The 20,304-nt window shown below is 32.7% G+C and overlaps 1 protein-coding gene across 1 annotated transcript in view; it reads left to right on the forward strand.

Annotated features, from left to right (window-relative positions):
• The window catches only part of TECRL (trans-2,3-enoyl-CoA reductase like), a 106,722-nt gene that overhangs the window by 51,192 nt on the left and 35,226 nt on the right, over window positions 1-20,304 (forward strand). Inside the window, exons 3-4 of the mRNA XM_068542192.1 lie at window positions 11,957-12,001; window positions 16,830-16,933. Coding sequence (XP_068398293.1) covers window positions 11,957-12,001; window positions 16,830-16,933 — 149 coding nt within the window. The remainder of the gene's footprint in view (window positions 1-11,956; window positions 12,002-16,829; window positions 16,934-20,304) is intronic.

The following is a 20,304-nucleotide window of genomic DNA, read 5'->3' on the forward strand; positions in this document are numbered from 1 at the left end:
CCATGCACTCTGTCTTGGAAATGATTACCATCTATTTCCCCCTTATCTTTGTTAATTTCAGCAGTCACAAATCTTTCCTACACACTTCACATCTTTCAATTAGTTATTAAGAGTTTTTGGTTATTTGCATGCATTGTCTTGTTGAAGTCTCAAAACATCCCTAAGAGTTAGATAACTTTGTTACCCCTCCTTTATTTGTTTTCAAAAAATTTTGCTTAACATATGAGAAAAATAGGATTCAGAAAGGTGACTTGCTCAAGATAAATAAGACAACTAGTAGATTATAGTCTCAGGATTTAAACCCAGTCAGTGTCCACAGACTTTGCAATTAACTAGTAACAAGACACTGATTCATTATACAGGGAAAATAATTTATTATAAATAACTAATATTACATTTTATTAAAACTCTGGTGCATATCTTCTGCCAATTATTCTTCAATAAGAGGCCATATGTTTATTCAAATCTTATAAATTCACACATTCCTCTGTGCCAGGTAATCTTCTAATCTCTCTATATAGTGGTAATACAAATGACTATAGCTACGTATCCTGATGATGTTGCACAACAGTAAGGAGGAATGTATACTAAGCATCTTAATAGCTACATAAAATCATTTCAGATAGAAAGATCCAAAAGCAAGGTAATGGGAAAAAGTAACTGGGAAGTAGTACTAGGATCTGCTCATTCTGATAGTATCAGGGAAACCAGGGAAGTGATAGCATCAGAGGAAAACCATTCAAAAACTCAGATTCAGACACAGAGAATGGAATAGTTGAATATAACAAGGTTTAGCATTTTCTAAGTAGCGAAGTAGTTAATATCATTGATTAGGTGTGATCACAATTATGGATACTAGAATTGAGCCTAGAGAAAAATTTAAATGTGGGAGAAATAAAAAACTTATCATAGTGAAAATAGTAAGATAATTGTTGGGAAGTCCTTGGAGAATCAAAAATTATCTGAGCTAGAAATACTAACTTAATTAAATAGGAAGGAATGGTAGTGATGATGAGGAAGTAGGATGTTGGAAATATGTGTTTTGGAGGCAATGCATTTATTGGTGAGCATGAGACTCTGGGAAAGAGTGAGAGAGTAGACAGAGAATATTTGGATGAGTAGATCAAGGAACTAAAGGACAGGGAATTTAAGTGATATTAAAATCACCTACAATGGTACAATGGTAAATGAGTAGTGGTAGAGAGGTTGCTCTGAGTTAAGTCCTCAGTGACTTAGATGGAAATACCTGTGGATCATAGATGGCAACAAGAAGAAATAATGCTAGGTAGTAAAGTCTGTTGATAGGCATTACCTGAGGAGAATGGAGAAAAAATGTTTTGGATTTAATAGCAAGGAGGATTCCTAATATACTTTTAGGCACACAATTGGGTTTGGCATAAAGAATAAATACCAGTTGAAGAAGATGCAGAAAAGTTTTATATTAAAGTAAGAAGATTGAGGGATCTTTTGAGTGGAAGTTGTTGATTTAAAAGTTGTTGCTGATGACAGACTATAAATGCCCTGAAGTACATTGGAGGAGTCTGAGAAAACATGGAGAAGTGGACAGTTAGGTCTGATTAGTTGTTGTACAAAGCCAAATTGGGAGAAGTATCACTCTGATGCTGGATGCTCTGAGACACTTGAACAACTAAATGATATCTAAAGTAAATGGGAGTATAGGCATGATGATCAATCCTGGTGGTTCCTTAGAAGTATGGTGGGTAATTACGTGAACAAACTGGTTATAAACTTAAACCAGGGAAGACAAAGAAATAGTTCAGTTGTACTCTGTATGCTCTTCTTCCTGTCCCACATTTTCTTGATTTGTGCCCTGTATTTTACTGTGAAATTGGCTTGTTACTTTATGTCTCTTGCTTTCATACTCTTTATTTTATAATTCTGAATATTTGTTTATGCAACTTCTAAATATTTTTAGAACCATGTCTGTTTTCCTACAGAAGGCTTGCTTTGTGGTTGCTGATTATACAGCATTATAACACTTTGTCTTTCTTATTTGAGAACTTTGTAATAGCAAACTCTCTAGCAGATGCATTTTCTTTTCAAGGTCAGCAAAATTATACACATTGGTTGATGCTGGTTTCAGTGTTAAAACTTGTTGTTGTTATTGGGTATAAGATAGGAAATTGTTCTCTTATTTTTCAGATACATAAACACCATCACACATATTTTTACTGGTTTCCTTGATTCCATTTTAGTGTTTTCACTTAATTGCGTAGGTGGCATTTATAAGACTGCAAAGAAATGGTGTACAGGGAATAAAATGGTTCATTTATTTCTAGTGAAGTACTATAAGGAAGGAATCATTTCTCACAAATAAAACAACTGATTCAACAACATTAAATCACCAGAAAGTATTTTAGTACATCAAGGAAGGGTTTTGTATGATACTTGTTGTTTATTTCCAATGAAAAAAGAAACAGAATTCATGTGTTTGCCCTTTTGTTCAGGCTTTTAGGCTTTTACTGTTTGGAAAGAGTATAAAAGTACTACTAAAGCAATGTAGCTAAAGTGATAATTCAATGTACACAGGACATTCTGTAATGCTACCATGTTTCCTATTTAGCATTCCATGGCCTGGTCAATATTTCCTGTCCCTTAATTTTGTTACACATGAGAACTTCCCATTGGAGCAGGGCTCTTGCTGGACAGGAAAGGAGAAAGTTGTGTACATCTCTGGATGTCAGAATAAGGAAAATAGTTGGCCATTATTAAGAAAAAGTTTGGATTCCCAGATGTATAAAATTTTACTAATAAAACTGCTCAAAAATTTTAAAAACCTTTTATCAAAATCTGAGATTAACTACTATTTTTTACATCCTTCTTAAATTTTATAAGGTATTCAGAATGCTTAAATCCAAAGAATACTTTCCACTTTGTACATTATTGCTGTCCAGTATTTTGTTTTTGTATATGAATGTAAATTATTATTTATTTATCATTATTAATTTATATATTCAAATTATATAGATATTCTGCTATCTTATATAAAACATCTACTTATGTGCTAGTTTCTTTGCTCAATATTGTTTAGTTTATCTCATCTCAGTCCTAGAATCAGTTTCTTTTTCTCAAAGTTGGTCCTTTGGATGTTCATCTACTAACAGACAACAAGGGTCTATTGATGGTAAGATTTGTCAGTCTAACTAATAATGTTACTATTTTATATTTCCTTTAAAAAATACTCCATTTGGAAGCTATTTGGACAATATCTCTTGTTGCCATCATTTTGAAATCTGTTCTCAGTCTAATTGCCCTTCATGAAATTTGAAAATATCAAAAAATGTGAGGTAATTAAAGACTCTGGATAAAATTGTATCTCTCCAGAGATTTACTTTTGCTTCCTCAGGCAGTAGGGCTGGACTTTGGAACTTACAGATCCCTTGAATCCAAACAAGTATTAAGATGATTCAAAATTCAACTTCATTCCTTGTGAGAACTTGTGTTTCTGATTTGTCCTTATTTTGTGATACCGGTTGAAAAAGTGGGCTTTTACTAGGATTTCTCCTTGTTGATTGAGAATAAAATCTGCTTTTTTGTTTCCTCAGGCTTGTGAGTCTGTGCAAAGCCTTGCTCAGCTGTCTCTTTCAATATAAGCAGATATCCTGAGAGGAATGTGGCTTCAGTTGCTGGGCTCAGCTTTCTGGGATTCCCTTTCTCCCAGATATTAGCTTCATAATACTCCATTTTTATTATTAACTCTATGGAGATTTTGATAAAATATTTTGCCATACTTTCTTAGTTGTCCTCAATAGGAAGAATTGGGTAGAACATATAGTTTACTATTGCAGTTAATGTAATTCTTTGCATATGCTTAAGGATGTCTAATGTATGGAATATCATTCAATTTTCTATTTCTTTTAATGTTTTTTATATTCTCTTATTCCTTTTAATTTTCTACTTTTTGAGTAATTTCTTCTGGTTCATCTTCCAATTGACAAATTCTCTCTTCTGCCTTGTCTTATTGACTATGTCATCATTCCATTATATTTTTATGACTATAAAATTAACTTTGTTTTCTATAAATTTTATTTGGTATTTTATCAAATAAAACTCTAAATGTTTATGGTGCCATATTCTTTTCTCATGTTTTTGATTCTTTATTTTACATCTTTACTCATTTTTTAATAAATTTAGGTGATTAAGTTTATGAGACACTTTATATATCCGATGCTCTCTGGACTTAATCTTGGTCTTTGATCATTTATTGTATTATATGCTGCATTTCAAATGCTTATTTTAAAAAGTACTGATGGAGCTTCCCTGGTGGCACAGTGGTTGAGAATCTGCCTGCCAATGCAGGGGACACGGGTTCGAGCCCTGGTCTGGGAAGATCCCACATGCCGCGGAGCTACTGGGCCCGTGAGCCACAACTACTGAGCCTGCGCGTCTGGAGCCTGTGTTCTGCAACGAAAGGCCGCGATAGTGAGAGGCCCGTGCACCGCGATGAAGAGTGGCCCCCACTTGCCACAACTAGAGAAAGCCCTCGCACAGAAACGAAGACCCAACACAGCCATAAATAAATAAATAAAAATTTAAAAAAAAAAGTACTGGTGATTGAGTATATTAATTTGACTATTCATATCATAAACATACCTTGGAAGGTTTATTTATTATCCGTGTGAATACATTGAATCATGATCATGGAAATATAGTTTCCAACCAAATGCAATCATTGACTATGGAAAGTCACAAAACTAATTATCCCTAAATGGAATCCATAAGCTTTGTTATCTGCTATTTTAATTTGTTATTTTTAGGGAAATAACATATTTTCTACAAAGTTACATTTACTTCAGTGCATGTATTGAAGATACACACACATATTGGAAGGTAAATGATTCAATGTATCTTTTTAATTTTCCACATATATTTCTCACCTGACCTTTCCTATTTTCTTCTAATTAGTTATATATTATGTGTTAATAAAGTCTCTGCCCATGAAATACTCCCATGCTTTTCTAGTACTCAGTCACTTCAGCCTTCTCTGAATTCCAATGTCTCTTAAAAATGACACTGTAAAATATGTTATTTGCATCATTCTGAGTCATCAGTTGTTTTCTCTTTAATTTATAAAATACTGAAGTATGGTAATCATGCCATATAGATTCTGATAGTGTATAAGTGTGCACTTAGTACATATTAAATATAATTTATAACATTGCAGTGCATTTCAATTCCTGCATAAACAAGACATAGATAAATGATCATACATTTGGCAAACTTGCAGTAAGTTTCCATCCAGAGAGACTCCACAGATTATTCAATACAAACAGTGATATGTCATTTAAACTATTTATAACTGACATGATTTTTTTGTCCTTTAAATTTGCTACTGAAATGTTTCAATTTCAAAGACATTAACATGCATAACAGAAAAAAAAGATAAGAGGAAACAAGAATTTACTTCAATGTTTATAGCAGCATTATTTACAGTTGCCAAGATATGCAAGCAACCTATGTGTCCATCAACAAATGAATGGATAAAGAAGATGTGATATAGATATATGCAATGGACTAATACTCAGCCATAGAAATGAATGAAATTTTGCCATATGCAGCAACATGGATGGACTTGGAGGGTATTATGCTAAGTGAAATAAGCCAAACAGAGAAATAAAAGTACTGTATGATATCACTTATCTGTGGAATCTAAAAACATACAACAAACTAGTGAATATAACTAAAAGGAAGCAGACTCACAGATATGGAGAACAAACTAGTGGTTACCAGTGGGGAGACAGAAAGGGAGAGGATCAACATAGGGGTAGAGGATTAAGAGGTACAAACTATTATATATAAAATAAGCTACAAGGATATATTGTACAACACAGGGAATATAGCCAATATTTTATAATAACTATCAATAGAGTACAACCTTTAAAAATTGCAAATCACTATATTGTACATTTGTATATAATATTGTACATCAACTATATGTCAATAAGAAATAAATAAATAAAATAAAAGTCCCAGTTAAGGCTTAGAACAATCAAGGGATTGAGGAATAAAAGTGGCTACATATATTCATTTTCCTTTCCTTCACTTATTGTTTTCCTTTTACTACTCTTTGACATGCTATTTACTGATTTAAAAGAATCAGAAAAAAAAACACATGGTATATTAGAAAGTTTAGTAAATTGAGAATTGAGAGGCTTGGGTGCTAGACCAGATTTAACCATTAAATCATTGATTTAATTTAGGCAAATAATTTCATCATACTTGGCCTTATTTTTTTCATTGTTATGATTAATAGTAGATATATTTTGAAGAATTTTACAGTATGAATATTCTATGATGAAAAATTTAGTCTGCTTATTATGCATAAAAGCATTATGCATGTTATGGGTAGTAGTTTATGCTTATTATGCCAGTCATTTTTCTTAATTTAATTTACCTTAAGCAAGGATTAAAACTATATATTATTAGGATGATTGACAAAACCTGATGCAAAGCTTCAGGTATTCATTTTTTTAATAATACGGAATTATTAATAAATGCTTTTTTGAGAAGTGATATGTATCTTAAAAGTTTTTCAGTCCACCTCCCCACCAAATAGAAGAATTTATGCCACATTATCTTTTAAATATTCGCATTACACATATCTATGAGAGGAAACCAGTGGTTAACCACTTTCAGTGAAATTCTTACCTTGCACAAATACTCTTTCTTCCAGTTAACCCTAAAGGTGTTTTTAATAGTCCTTGTCTTTATTCTGCTTAATAATTTTTCAGTATTTAAAAATTACTTTCATTTTCCCCTAGATCTTTTTCTTTAGATAAAATATATACAATGTTTCAGAATCATCTCATGAAAAGCAGCATTTCAAGACCAATCATCATGCTTGATGTTTTCTACAAATGGCCTCTTGCCTGTTATCTTTTCTTCAAAGTGTTGTGTATAGATGTATGTTCAAAACTCAGATCTGGTTTCATTGAATTTAAGCACAGGAGACTACTACCATCCCTCTTCTGGAAAATTAATTTCTTTATTTTACCTCGTGCTTATAGTTCCTTTAATTTATTTCTCATTACACTCTGGTTTTATTTGCTTGCCTTACAAGATCATCCTGAAATGGGATGCCATTTGAAATGCACTTAGCAGCTACTGGTTCACAATTGTTTTTCAATTACACTTGCAGTTATTTTAGTTCATTTCAGGAAATCATTTTAGATTAAATCAAGTTGATTTCATAAGTTTTAGAGATTTTTAAAAAATTGTTTCTTTCCTATAGGATTTTAATGGCCTTCAACTTATGTTTATTTTAGCATTTATAGTATTACTGTCATTTTCTGTGGTAAGAAAAAAGTCCACTGAAGGTGAAATGCAATGTTCTATGCTCAGAAATTTACCATCAAAACCTCTTCATCAACTATTGATGATATCCTTCCTTTATTAATTTTCATATAGGGAATGTCATTAAGAGATTTTGCATTATATTAACTTTTAGTACATATTCACATTATGCCAGACTTTATTATTCCAGATAGAATTCTAAATGGTTCCTTTGTATTAATGTCTTGTTATTCATCCATTCATATAACTATTTTTTCCATTTTTTAATATTTTTTAACCTTAAAATGAATCTGCATTGTTTTATATATATATATACATATAGTCATTTTATATGACTATATGTATATATACATATAGTTTTATATATATATAGTCATTTTATATGTGCATGTATTTGAAAAAAGTAAATATATATAATATATTTATATTACATATAAACACATTAATTATATATAGTTCACTTTTCAAATGGGTTATTGAAAATAACAATTAATACACTTTAAATTTATGATGCTACATTTTTGAGGCTTTATTACCTAAAGGTTTTGTTGACATGTGGCATATTTATTTTTCTGAACATTTCAAATGTATTTCCTAATATCCTGTATATATCAATTATTTAGAAAATATGGGCTTTCTTTGCTTCTTCCTCTCTGGAACTGTCATCTCCCAGATTAACTCTGACTGCAACACTTGTATCTAGTGGTAGGTCACAGTGAACAATCCAGACAAATTCACTTGTTTTCTCCTACGTGCAGTTATGGAATTTTGAGGCACTGATCTGAGCCACATAGAAACTTGTACAACATTGTTTTATCTTACTTCTGCTAAACTTTGAACACAGCCAGCTCTGCAGAGCATATTTTTAAGAACTGTATTCTATTTCTCTTTACTCTTCATTCCATCTCACCGCACCAGCCACAAAGCACCCAAGATATAAACAACAAAAATAAATCACTGCTTTCTTTCCCCAAACGTCTCTGTGGTCCGCTATGAATATTCCACCACATTAATTAAGTGGTTTCTATAATTAATCCTTAACTGCTCTCAGAATTTCTCCCTCCTAGTAGGACTGGTGATCAAGAAAATGGTAGAGGTTAGGGGGCAAGATTTACCTAGAGTCTTATGTAAGGGAGTCAAGTTCTAGGTCATGAAGGATACTAATTATTTCTGAAAAGTTCCTCCAGTACTTTTTCTTCTAAATTTCTCCTCTTTCAGTATTAATATGACACATATGTTTCATTTAAGTATTCAATACCATGTGTAATCAAGAACTATCAAGAATAATTTTAATACCTTATAAACTATACCACACTAAATAATTTAATCTATGTATGCTTTAGTCTGTATGTTGTAACTACTAATTGGCTCTATATTTTCATATACACAAAGATAGAATACATGCTGTCAGTGAGTCAAGAATAAAATATTTCTCTATTGCTGACTTTTATCATTTCTAAAATTGAATATCTGGAAATATGAATGGTGCATTTCAGTTAAAATTTATACTGTTGATCAATATTCTATAAGAGGAATTCCAATCATAATAAAAATGATGGCAGTCAACATGTTCTTAGGTTAAAAGAAAGTAAGGACAGGCATCTGGCATATGTACTTGAGTGTATGTAGCTTATAACATATTTTAGATGATTTATATCCAGTATAATTTATATTATTGCCCTCTTCCTTTATCTTTCAAAATTTTAAAACAAATCTTTTTGAAGAAAGAAAATATTCAAACCTTTTAAATCTGTTTTATTTATCTTATAGGATTTAATTCAATCACTGATGCCAATTTTTATGAAAAAGCTCTATAATACAGAGCTTTAGGAAATGTATTTTATTTTATAATAAAATACAATATATATATTAGATCCATATGATTCAGAATAAAGAATGTGCATTAATCATATAAAAACACAAATGTATCTCTACAATTTAAGTTATTGAAACGAAAGTTCAAGAAACAATACTGAACCTGTCTATCCAGAGTTTATTCTAATAGATGATATCCAGTGCCATTACAATCCATTTCTGCTTTATTCTATTCTATTCTACTCCTTTATATAATGCTGAAAATAACATTAATTCTATTTTTCAACTTACTAATGGGTCACAACCAGCAGATTAGAAAACCCTATCTTATTAAAATAAATATATTTGAATTACATGCAGACATTACTTATTTAGGATGTTACTACATAGTGATATGAACACTTCCATTCATCAAGGATAGAACGCGAAGTCATGGCTAGAATATGACAGGAGTTACACAAGTCAAGTTCAACATCTTAAGTAATTTAAGATACCGGCAGATGCATTAGATCTACTACATAGTCATAATTCAGCTGTGAGCCAGTTGTCCAAGTTCAAATGTACTCAGCATTATAAATAATATTCTAGACCATTCATATATGCTAAAAAACCTTGTACAACATGGGTCCTTTATCCTTTATAAACTGTCTTTTTCTCTGCTGTTCTTCCAGCCTATTCCATCTCACCCCAACAATCAGAGCATTTCAGAAATGTATGCTTTGTTCTTTGAAAAGATGACTGAAACTAATCTATAGCTTTAATAGGCAGTTATTAATTCTCTTTCACTAGGACACAGTGTTCAAAGATCGGAACAATTAAGTGCCGGGTTTATTTCATAAGTAGATTTATAGTTTATCCTTGTTGAGAGAGTTGGAAGGACATGGTTTTCCCTGAAGGTGTTCAGAGCTTCTAACTCCTCTGACTGATCATTGTGGATTCAGCCAGTATTGATTCATCTAGTTCATAGACAGATCTCTTTGCCTAGAATGATAGAGTTAGTTTTGCATTGGCATTTCCACCATTAAAGGCATCATAAAGTGCTATTGAAAATGATGTCTTACATGAATATTGTTAAAATGGACAGAACTTGACAGCTTATGCACACTAATCATAAGTGCTCAATGACTATTTGTAAAATATAAATGGGATGTCATAAGTTTTGTCTTTTCTTCAATATCCATAATCGGAAACAATTAAAACTGTAGACATCTTTTTGCATTTGTTTCCATCATGCTTCTTTGGCAGCAGATTTTCAGTATGAATAATAAAGGTAGCTATTTATAAATACTTTTCAACAGATAATGTTAACATGCATTTCAGAACAACAAATGGCTATATAAATAATAACAATTATTAGTAAATACAAAACAAAAATAAAGTCTCTTTACCTGCATATTTTCTAATTAAAAAAAATCAAATGTCAGAGTTAAATGTTTGTCTTCCTCATTTGCCTCGCTATTACTAAATTTTGTTTAGATATAATCCTAAATAGCTTTTAACTTGTGATTACAAGTTTTGACTTATGAGTTTTTTTGTCCATGAGAACCTGCATGTATAGTTGTCTTTTTTGCAGTAAATTTAGAAAGAATTGATCCCAATAGTCTAGTTATGCCATGTTATCATTAATTACTCTGACACTTTAGAAAGTAATGTTTTAAGAATGAAATAACAACTGTGGAATATTCTTTTGATGATACTCCTCTTTTAATTTATTTTTTATTAACTGAATGTGCTTAAAATTGTACTTCAAAGTTAAGAATTAAATTTTCAATAGAGACTTTAAAATAGTAACATAGAATTCGTTTTAAGAGAAAGTAATTATATTCTGGTAATTGTGAACCAACTTTTTTTTATGGCAGTGTGTAATAAAGGTATTTTGATTTTCCTAACCAGATAGAATTTTTAGTAATCTATGTATTACTAATAGTAGTATAAGTAGAAGATACTAAAGTGATGATTCTGCTATAATTAATATGCCCATAATACTAAAAGTCAATGGTATATATTATTCTGATTGAGTGCCTTACTCCTGATAGAGAAAATAACCCAATTTCATATGCTAATGTTAAATAAATCTTAAATGAAGTCAGAGTTCTCCAGTTTTAAATGAAGATGTTTAAGACTATTTTCTGAAGAATAATTTTCAAAAAGCACACAAGTCATAGGTCACTTATTTTAGAACATGTCCACAAATCGAATGCAACTACTTAAAAAGTCCCCAGATCAAAAAGCAGAAAAACACCACCCCTAAAGCTCCCATCATGCTTTCTTCCAGAACTATCCACAGTGCTTCTCAGCACCCTGCAAAGGATAACCTCTATCTCCATTTCTGGCACTGGATGATAATTTTTATTCACTTCCTGAGATCTAATCTGTCTTCCAATGGAAACTATTGCTTTTAAAATGTGTTTAGGGCTTCCTGGTGGCACAGTGGTTAAGAATCCGCCTGCCAATGCAGGGGGCACGGTTCGAGCCCTGGTCCGGGAAGATCCCGCATGCCACAGAGCCCATGCGCTACAACTACTGAGCCTGCTCTCCAGAGCCCGCAAGCCACAACTACTGAGCCCACGTACCACAACTACTGAAGCCTGCACACCTAGAGCCTGTGCTCTGCAAGAGAAGCCACCGCAATTAGAAGCCCACACACCTCAACGAAGAGTAGCCCGCTCTCACCACAACTAGAGAAAGCCCCTAAGAAGTAATGAAGACCCAATGCAGCCATAAATAAATAAATAAATAAATACATACATACATTTATTTAAAAAATAAGTAAATAAAATGTGTTTACACCTGTGCTTACAATTAAATGTTATTTTTCATTGAATAGGTCCAAAGTGGTGCCCTTCTCGAGTGGGCCTGCAGCTAGAACGTGGTAAGAACCAATTTCACAAATCTATTTATTTAATTTAGAGTCCCTTTGCTGTCTCAATAGATAATATTTATTTATCACTTACTAAATGGCAGGTATTGTAATAAATACTTTAAATATATTATCTCATTTGATCCTCCCAAAAAGGTAGTGTTCCCCTCTTATGGGCAAGGAATTTTAGTCTCACAGAAATAAATTTCACACATTCACTGTCAGTGTGTATTGGAGACAGGATCTGAACTAACATCCTTCTGTCTCAAAAGCTTTTACTGCTATATTCCTGCAATCTACTGCTTCCTAATATATTCTCAGGGATACAGCTTAGCTCTGTTTCCTTTTTTTTCTATTTAAAAGCAGAATAAGGGAGGTAAGGAGGAACAGAATGAATGAATTATAGGGAAAAGTATTGTATCCATTAATAACTCTCAAGTATTTCAAAATTTCAAACCCTATTCTCCATTCAGAAAATTTATAAATATACACACTAAAGCGAACCCTGCTTAGAATCATTGTTTTTGACATTGCATCAACTTGACCTTAAATTTGGACTTGTTAAATAAAAGCTGTGGATAGAATGTAAATTTGGGAGGGATACTCAGTTCAGGTCCATGATAGTAAATCTACAAGAGGCATCTATTAAGGAATTTCAGTATCTAAATTTTTCCATTCAATCGTGAACTGCATTTTATTTTTCTGCAGTTTTTGCTTTTCCTAATATTCAGGGTATCATTTCTTAGATATCACATTCACTTAAGGACAAATGATGATTTTCTTGGATTTCTCTAAGATATTCTGTTGTTTTCATTGTTATCTTAAATATTCCATCTTTCTATGAGACTTCTATGTTGAAAACATAGGAATCCATGTCATTCTTAACAGCCACACTTTCTTAAGGTCTCACATTTTTCCAAACTCAGTTGTTCAAGACAAATTCCCATCTGGCTAGAGTTTAAAAGAGAATCATTGTCTTGTTTATTTTTGCCTCTGCAGGGCATAGTGTGTGCCAGGCACATAAATACCTTTCAACACACGGATACTGAAATAACATAAAATGAAATAGTGGTTTTGTTTTCTGAACTTGACTCTTATATAAAGAAAACTGAGAATGCCACAGGCGTCAATGTCAAATGTAACTTCAATTTGAAGGACACTATATGGGACTGGGGGATTTCTGTTACTTCACCCTTTCTGGTGAATGTGACTTTTTACTTTCCCCTCACTTATATACCTGGTTGAGTGTTCCAGGGTGTGATCTGAATAAAGTATAACTCTCCAAGTGTTCTTTGATAGGAATATGATGGCATATTTTTAAAAATGAATCAATGGATTTAGTAATACAAGCAGGACATGGTGCAAAGAAGAGGTTATTTGCAGTAATGCAGAATTTTAAACCTGACTCTTCTACTTATGTTTAGAGTCTTCTTTTATAAAGTAGAGCTAATAAAGAACCTAACTTATGTTTTTTTGTGTGTGGGGGGCGGTGGGGAGGTTTGTAAGTATTAAATACAATTATGTTTATAAAATGCTATAATGATTTGTACACGGTAGATGCTTCATTGAACATAGTTGTAACTATTAATATTAAGGAAAAAGACTTAACACCAAAACAAAGCAAGGCATGAATATTTACATTATAGTTGCTGCCAGAATATATTTGCCAGAATGACTGCACTATAAGTAATGACGCCATGTGAATTTAGAGTCCTTTACAGTTTCCTGACACAAAAGACTGCTAAAACACAAATAAAAGAGTGAGCGATTGATTTTTATGTGAAAAATAGCAAAGGTTTATTTAGCTCAGTGTTTCTGCTGAGCTGGGCTGGACTTGGCTTTGCTTGGCTAATCTCACTCAAATAGCTACAGTCAACTGGTGCATTGTTGAAGACTGACCGTTTTAGGATGGCCACGACTACAGTCACTCCTCTCTGCTCTATGCTTCATCAGAATATTCTGGGCTTGTTATCATGGTGGCATCAGAGGTGCAAATAAATGAGCACAAGCACTCAAGAATTCATGAGATTCAGGCTTAGAACTGGGATATGATCCCTTGTCCCACATTCTACTCATCAAAGCAAGACACTAGGCTAGACTATATTCAAGGGGAGGGAAAATAGACACCAACTCTTAATAGAAGGAACTAAAAGTTATATTGCAAATGCTGTTGTTATGGTAATGGTGAATAATTGCAGTCATTATTGCAATAAATCTGTCATACAAACTGGTAACTAAAATGTGCTCTCTCTTATTACTGCGATTAATATACTTCATAATGTCCTGGAAGTACAGGGTTGAATTTCTAATTCTTAGAACCATTAGATTTGTTCAATAGAAAGTTGAAGCATGGGTAGAGTTGGTCCTTCTCTTCCCATCCCTGACTCCAACCATCCATACCCATTATACAACAGCCTTGACAAACCCGTAAGGTTAGAAGTATGCACTTTAGTGCCTGGCCCATTCTTGGGAGAAAATGCCCCCAAAAGATGTATTACTTGAGTTAATTCAGGCAGAAAATTCAGTGGTCTTAAATGGTCAAAGTATCATGTAGATGGATGGGCTTCCATTAGGCATGGTCTCCTGGGCCCACATATTCCTCTCCCACTGGAAAATTTAAGCCAGCAATTGTACAGTGACTCTTCCTAGTGAGACAGGCTGGAGCCTGGGATCCTTTGCTGCAGTGCTGCAATGCTTGCACCTGGACACACCTCTCCTCAAGCAACAGAATACAAATAAACTGTATGGGACTAAAAATAAATTCATGTATGTGCAGTTGGGACAAATTCTGGACGGAAGATACAAAGAGACCAAAAAACCCAACTGCTACTTTTGAAGAGCCTGGAGCAAACGCGGGGGGATCGGGAGCAAGAGCAGGGTACTACGCATGCCCCCTGCACACAACACCACCTAAGAGGTGGGCAAAACACCTAAGCCACCCCTCTGGCCCTATATCTGGACACACCCCTACCCTCACCCCATATAAGGGACAAGCACGCCCCCACCTCAGGGAGCGGGCAAGCAAGGAAATCTTTTGTTTGTTCTCTCTTCCCCCTGCTGTAGCAGGGGTCCCAATCAAACCTCACCTGAATTTCTCGTCTGGCCTCTGATCAATTTCTAGTGATTAAGGAGGCCAGAACCCTGGTCGGTAAAACTAGTGTGAATATATTGAAGTTCTGTATTCCTCTTTCTGACTCCTTCATGCAGATTTAAAGAATTTGTTATTAACTCAGGCCCACCTAGATGATCTCTTTTGAAGCCATATATCATAACCTAATCCAGGAAGTGATAGCCTATTATATTCATGTTGTATTTATCAAAATTAATATATAACAATTTTATATTTTTATCTTACGTTAAAATACCTATAATTGTAATTGTAAATCTATGTCTTGGATTTTGAAAATCATCTAATGATAGTCATAAATTAACATCTTACTCTTTCTTTCAATAATAGAGAATAAAATGAAACTTGTACACGACTGGAGATAATATAAATCACAAATAGATTAGCATAAACTATAATATAAATAAAAACAACAACAGCAACACTAATAGCAATATACTTGTGAGATACATCCGTGTTGGTACATATAGCTCTAATCTACTCATTTTTCTTTCTGTACAGTATACTATTGTTTAAATAAAACAGAATCTAGTTATCCATATCTCATTTATGAACACAAGATTTTTTACAATGTTTTGCTATTACAAACAGTGCTAAAAAGGACATCTTTGTACATATTTTTCAGAACACACTTGCCAGATTTACCTAGTGTTTATTTTTAAGAACATTTCCCTTACACATCTTCCGTACATGTTCTGTTTTTTTTCCTATTTAATGAGAAATTCCTTCTCAGTAATCTTTGCGGTATATATGTCTTCTTACTTCAAAAGCCTGGAGTGCTAGAAATCTCAGTCTTAGTTTCCATCTTTTCTTTTCAAACTGAATGCATGAATAATCTCATCATGCCCCATGGCTTTAACTGTTAATGACTTTTAAATCATCTACAGAGCTACCCAACTACCTACTTGACAGCTCCCACTTGCAGGTCTAATAGATACCACACACTAAGTACACCCTAACCGGAATTTACATTTTCACCCCAAATCCCGCTCTTTCCTCAATCTTCTTCATGACAGTTAATGAGATTACAATGCACTTAAGTGCTCAGGTCAAAAATATAAGCACTGCCTGTATCTCACTGAATCCTTTTCTCTCAAGTTGAACCTGCTCTAAGTTCAAAATACGTCTGGGATTGATGAAATTTTAACATTTCCACCAGTGCCATCTTAATCCAAACAAACCTCATACCCTGACTGACGAAGTTTGACTTCCTCCTAAGTAATCTTGCTCCCTTTCTTCCCAGTTACCACACAGCACCCATAACCATCTTTTAAAAAGGTGAATCATGCCTATCCCCAGGTGCTTTGCAATGACTTTTAAAATCATTCTACTCCAAATAATTTATCTTATAATAAAGTCATTTATAGAACAGTTGATATGTATATCTACTGGCACACAAAATTATACTTTAAAAATACCTTGTATCATAGTTGATTATATCACCTAATATTACATTTTCTCAGAACACAATATGATAGTAGCTAGTGGTAGTCTGTACTTTGTTTAAATAGCATTGGGAAACCACTGTGTATTTGAAAATTTGCCAGATATATTTTATAAAATGGGTTTATTCATGTTATCTTACTTTAAAGATCTACTGTAAATTGCAATTTCTATGTAAAATTCATCCTTAGCTTTCACTGGTTTCACGTTAAAATTATTTATCATTATGCCTTGAAATTGTATTAAAATGATATTTCCTTGTTGTTTAAGGTGGGCCCTTTTTGAAGGACTACATAACCATTCAAAGTGTTGCATCTTCCTCCATTGTCACACTTTATTTTACAGACCTAGGTCAACAAGTCAGTTGGACTACAGTAAGTATCGATTTGAAATGCAATAAACATGTCCCACATTTTGACGTAATTTATTGACATAGAGGACATTTTCTGTCAAATAAATTCACAGTGAAACAAAATATTGTACTAAAGGTATTTTAAATTTTCCATTCTTACTATGATCAGTGGTCAAATTTCCATTCAAGAATTGGAGAAATGAAAATACATGGTTGAAAGAAGGAGGATAAATCCCTTTTTAAATGTCACTCTATCTTATGACCGATGGCTTTCTGCTTTCCCTGTGCTTTGTCAGTTACATAGTGTTTCTTCAACTTTTCTTTCTAAGAGCCTCGGGATAATGAAGACCCATTTGTTTGGAAAGAGGGGAGAGATAATATTCAATAAAAAATGTTCCAAGGCAGTGGGGAGGACATTTTAAAGACTGAGAGTGAAGTAGTAAGCCTTCTTTGTGTTGTCAGGGGTGGGGCATTCTTTTGACTTTCTTGAAGGAGGTGTTTTCAAAGTGGTGGCAACTGAATCCAATAACATTAGAAGAATGAAGACCATATTAAAAAACAGGAGGAATAAGAAACATAAAATACTTGACACTACTTCACAAGTATTGACGTATTCATGAGTAACGGAATAGATGGATCTTCAGTAGAAAGAAGCTATGAAGCTATGTGATATTTAGTGACAGGCAGTGAAGGAGTTAATCTGATAAATAATTTTGACTAGTTCAATCATTCTATTATTCAATTAAATTAAACCTATTTTTATATTGTTCAGATTTTTAAAGTTTTTTCTGATTACATTCTATTTCATATTTGTGATATGATTACTTTTAATATTTTCTATTCAAAATGGCTTTCTTTTGCCAGCATAGTGCTTTGAGTTTTCCCTTTATAGTTAAACAATCAATTTTTAAAATTATTACAGACACAGGATAATTTATACATTGTTATTTAATTCTCAAAAGGAGAAATTCCAGTTTCCATTCATTAATCAAAATGTTGTCACATGCTTTACTTTTCCAGCAATTTCTCCTTTAACATACATTATCTTCCTGTATTTAGATAATTATTTTAGTGTGTTTGGTTAAATGGTTCCTTTAGTTTCCAAGATTTTCTGGGCCTTTGAGTACTAATTTGTTGCACTAAAAACTGAGTTTATAGTATCCTGAATCCTTGTGAAGTATATCATAATGTTTACAAAACAATCTACTAATACATACATCATATAAGCAAAGGGCTTAATGCTTAAATGTGATATCTACAGACCTTTGCTAAAAGAGATTTTAGACTAGCAGATTTTGATTTTCAAAGGTTAAAATATTCACAGAGTCTTTGTCCACATCTATGATGAAAAGGGAATTCTGTCTACAGAAGTAGTATCAGAGTGAGCGACAATAACTGTGAGTTCATAAGAAATTCCAGCTGCAGCATTTGGATAAGCACTGAGGAGAACAAGTGCTAAGGTAGAATTCTATGACAATTGTACTAGAAAATTATAGCTTATTTGGGAAGAAAGTCATTTAGGTGACAAAGAGAACTCTGAAAATAGTCTGGATATTGTAAAATCAACCCTATGGTTCACACACTCTTTTGCTACAAATGAGTCAGTCCCATTAAATGCTAAAAATATACACATTATATTGCAATCACACCCATTTTATATCAACCAAATTATACAATAAAAGCAATATTTTACCACACATAACATTCTTGCACATTCATAAAATATTAAAATGTACTCCTACAATAAAAGCATTATCATAAGTATTCTTTTTGTGAGAAATAATCTCTTTAATTTAGCAAAGTCAAAATTAAGATTTTAATAATATTTTTCATGAAATAAGAGTTTGTTACAGAATACTGAGAAAATTCTTGCCTCATGGAACTTATTGGAAGACTTAGGAGAAAGGCTTATTATAATAATATAATAATCCCCATCATATAAATCCTATTAACTAAAGATCTTATTCAGTTTTCACCATTTTTATATTCATTCATGTGTGTATATAGTCCTATGCAATTTATCTCTTGCATAGATTCATGTATCCACCACCAAAATCAGATACAGAATTATTCATTCCCACAGAGGAACTCCCTCATATTACCCCTCTGTATTCACACACTCTTTTTCCTATCCTGGGGCAACGACCAATCTGTTTTTCAACTCTATATTTCTGTCATGTGGCAATTGCTATATAAACAGAATCAAATATTTTTTGATTGACGTTTATTTTTCTCTAAGCATAGTGCCCTTGGGATCCATCCTGGCTGTTGCATGTATATCAAAACTTAGCTTCTTTTTATTGGTGAGTGGTACTCAGTTGTATGTATGTAACAGGGTTTGTTTAATTATTCACCCACTGACAGACATTTGAGTGGTTGTCAGTATTTTGCTGTTACAAATAAAGCTACTACCTATCTGAGTGTAGGTGTTGGTATGAACATAGTTTTTTATTTCTCTGGGACCACTGCTGAGTTTTAAGAGAACTTTTATATTCTACATACAAGTCCTTTGTCTGATACGTGGTTCGCAAATATTTTCTCTCAGTTTTAACTAATCTTTTCACCCTCTTAACAGGACTTTAGTTGCTGTACAAAAAGTTTTCAATTTTAATGCAACCTAATTTAGTAATGTTTTCTTTTAAGGATCTTGCCTTCACTATCATATGTAAGAAACTTTTGCCTAGCCTTAGGCCCAGGAGTTTTTCTTTTATGAGCTCTTCTAATAGTTTAATAGTTTCATATTTTACGTTTTAATCATAGTTTTTTATTATAAAGAATTATCTATTTTTTAATTGTCAAAATTAATGTTTATTTTTAATTTGCCTCATGTGTCCTATAATCTTTTTTTTTCTTACTCCATATGGATTAATTGTCATACTGTCTTTTCTATTAGCCTCTCTGGTATTTTGGTAGTTATATCTTATTTTTCACTAACTCTAGTGATTACCCAAGAGATTACAATGTGCATCTTTAAAATATTAAATACTAATAAAAATTGTTTGTTTATTAATGTGAAAATACTTCACAGAGAGTTGAATACCTTTAAGGTATTTAGGCTCCTCTTGACTTTTCTATTACTGTGATATATTTTAATTATATACTTTAAAGTTAAAATCCACTACTATAATATCATGGGGCCAATCTTTATTTAGATTTATCCTTTTTACTGCAATTTCATTTTTCCTTCTAATACTGAGCTTACATCTGGTATCATTATCCTTCTTCCTTAAAAACACTTTTAATGCTTTATTCTGGTCCTGTCTTTGATGAGTTCTCTCAATTCTTGTTCATCTTAAAATGTATTTATTGAACTTATTTAACTTCTATTCTTAGAGAATACTTTTGCAGAAAAAAATACATGTTGGCAGTTAGTTTTGTCCTTACTTCACAGAA

The sequence above is a fragment of the Eschrichtius robustus genome, chromosome 4 (genome assembly GCF_028021215.1).
Source record: "Eschrichtius robustus isolate mEscRob2 chromosome 4, mEscRob2.pri, whole genome shotgun sequence".
In the NCBI taxonomy this organism is placed as follows: domain Eukaryota; kingdom Metazoa; phylum Chordata; class Mammalia; order Artiodactyla; family Eschrichtiidae; genus Eschrichtius; species Eschrichtius robustus.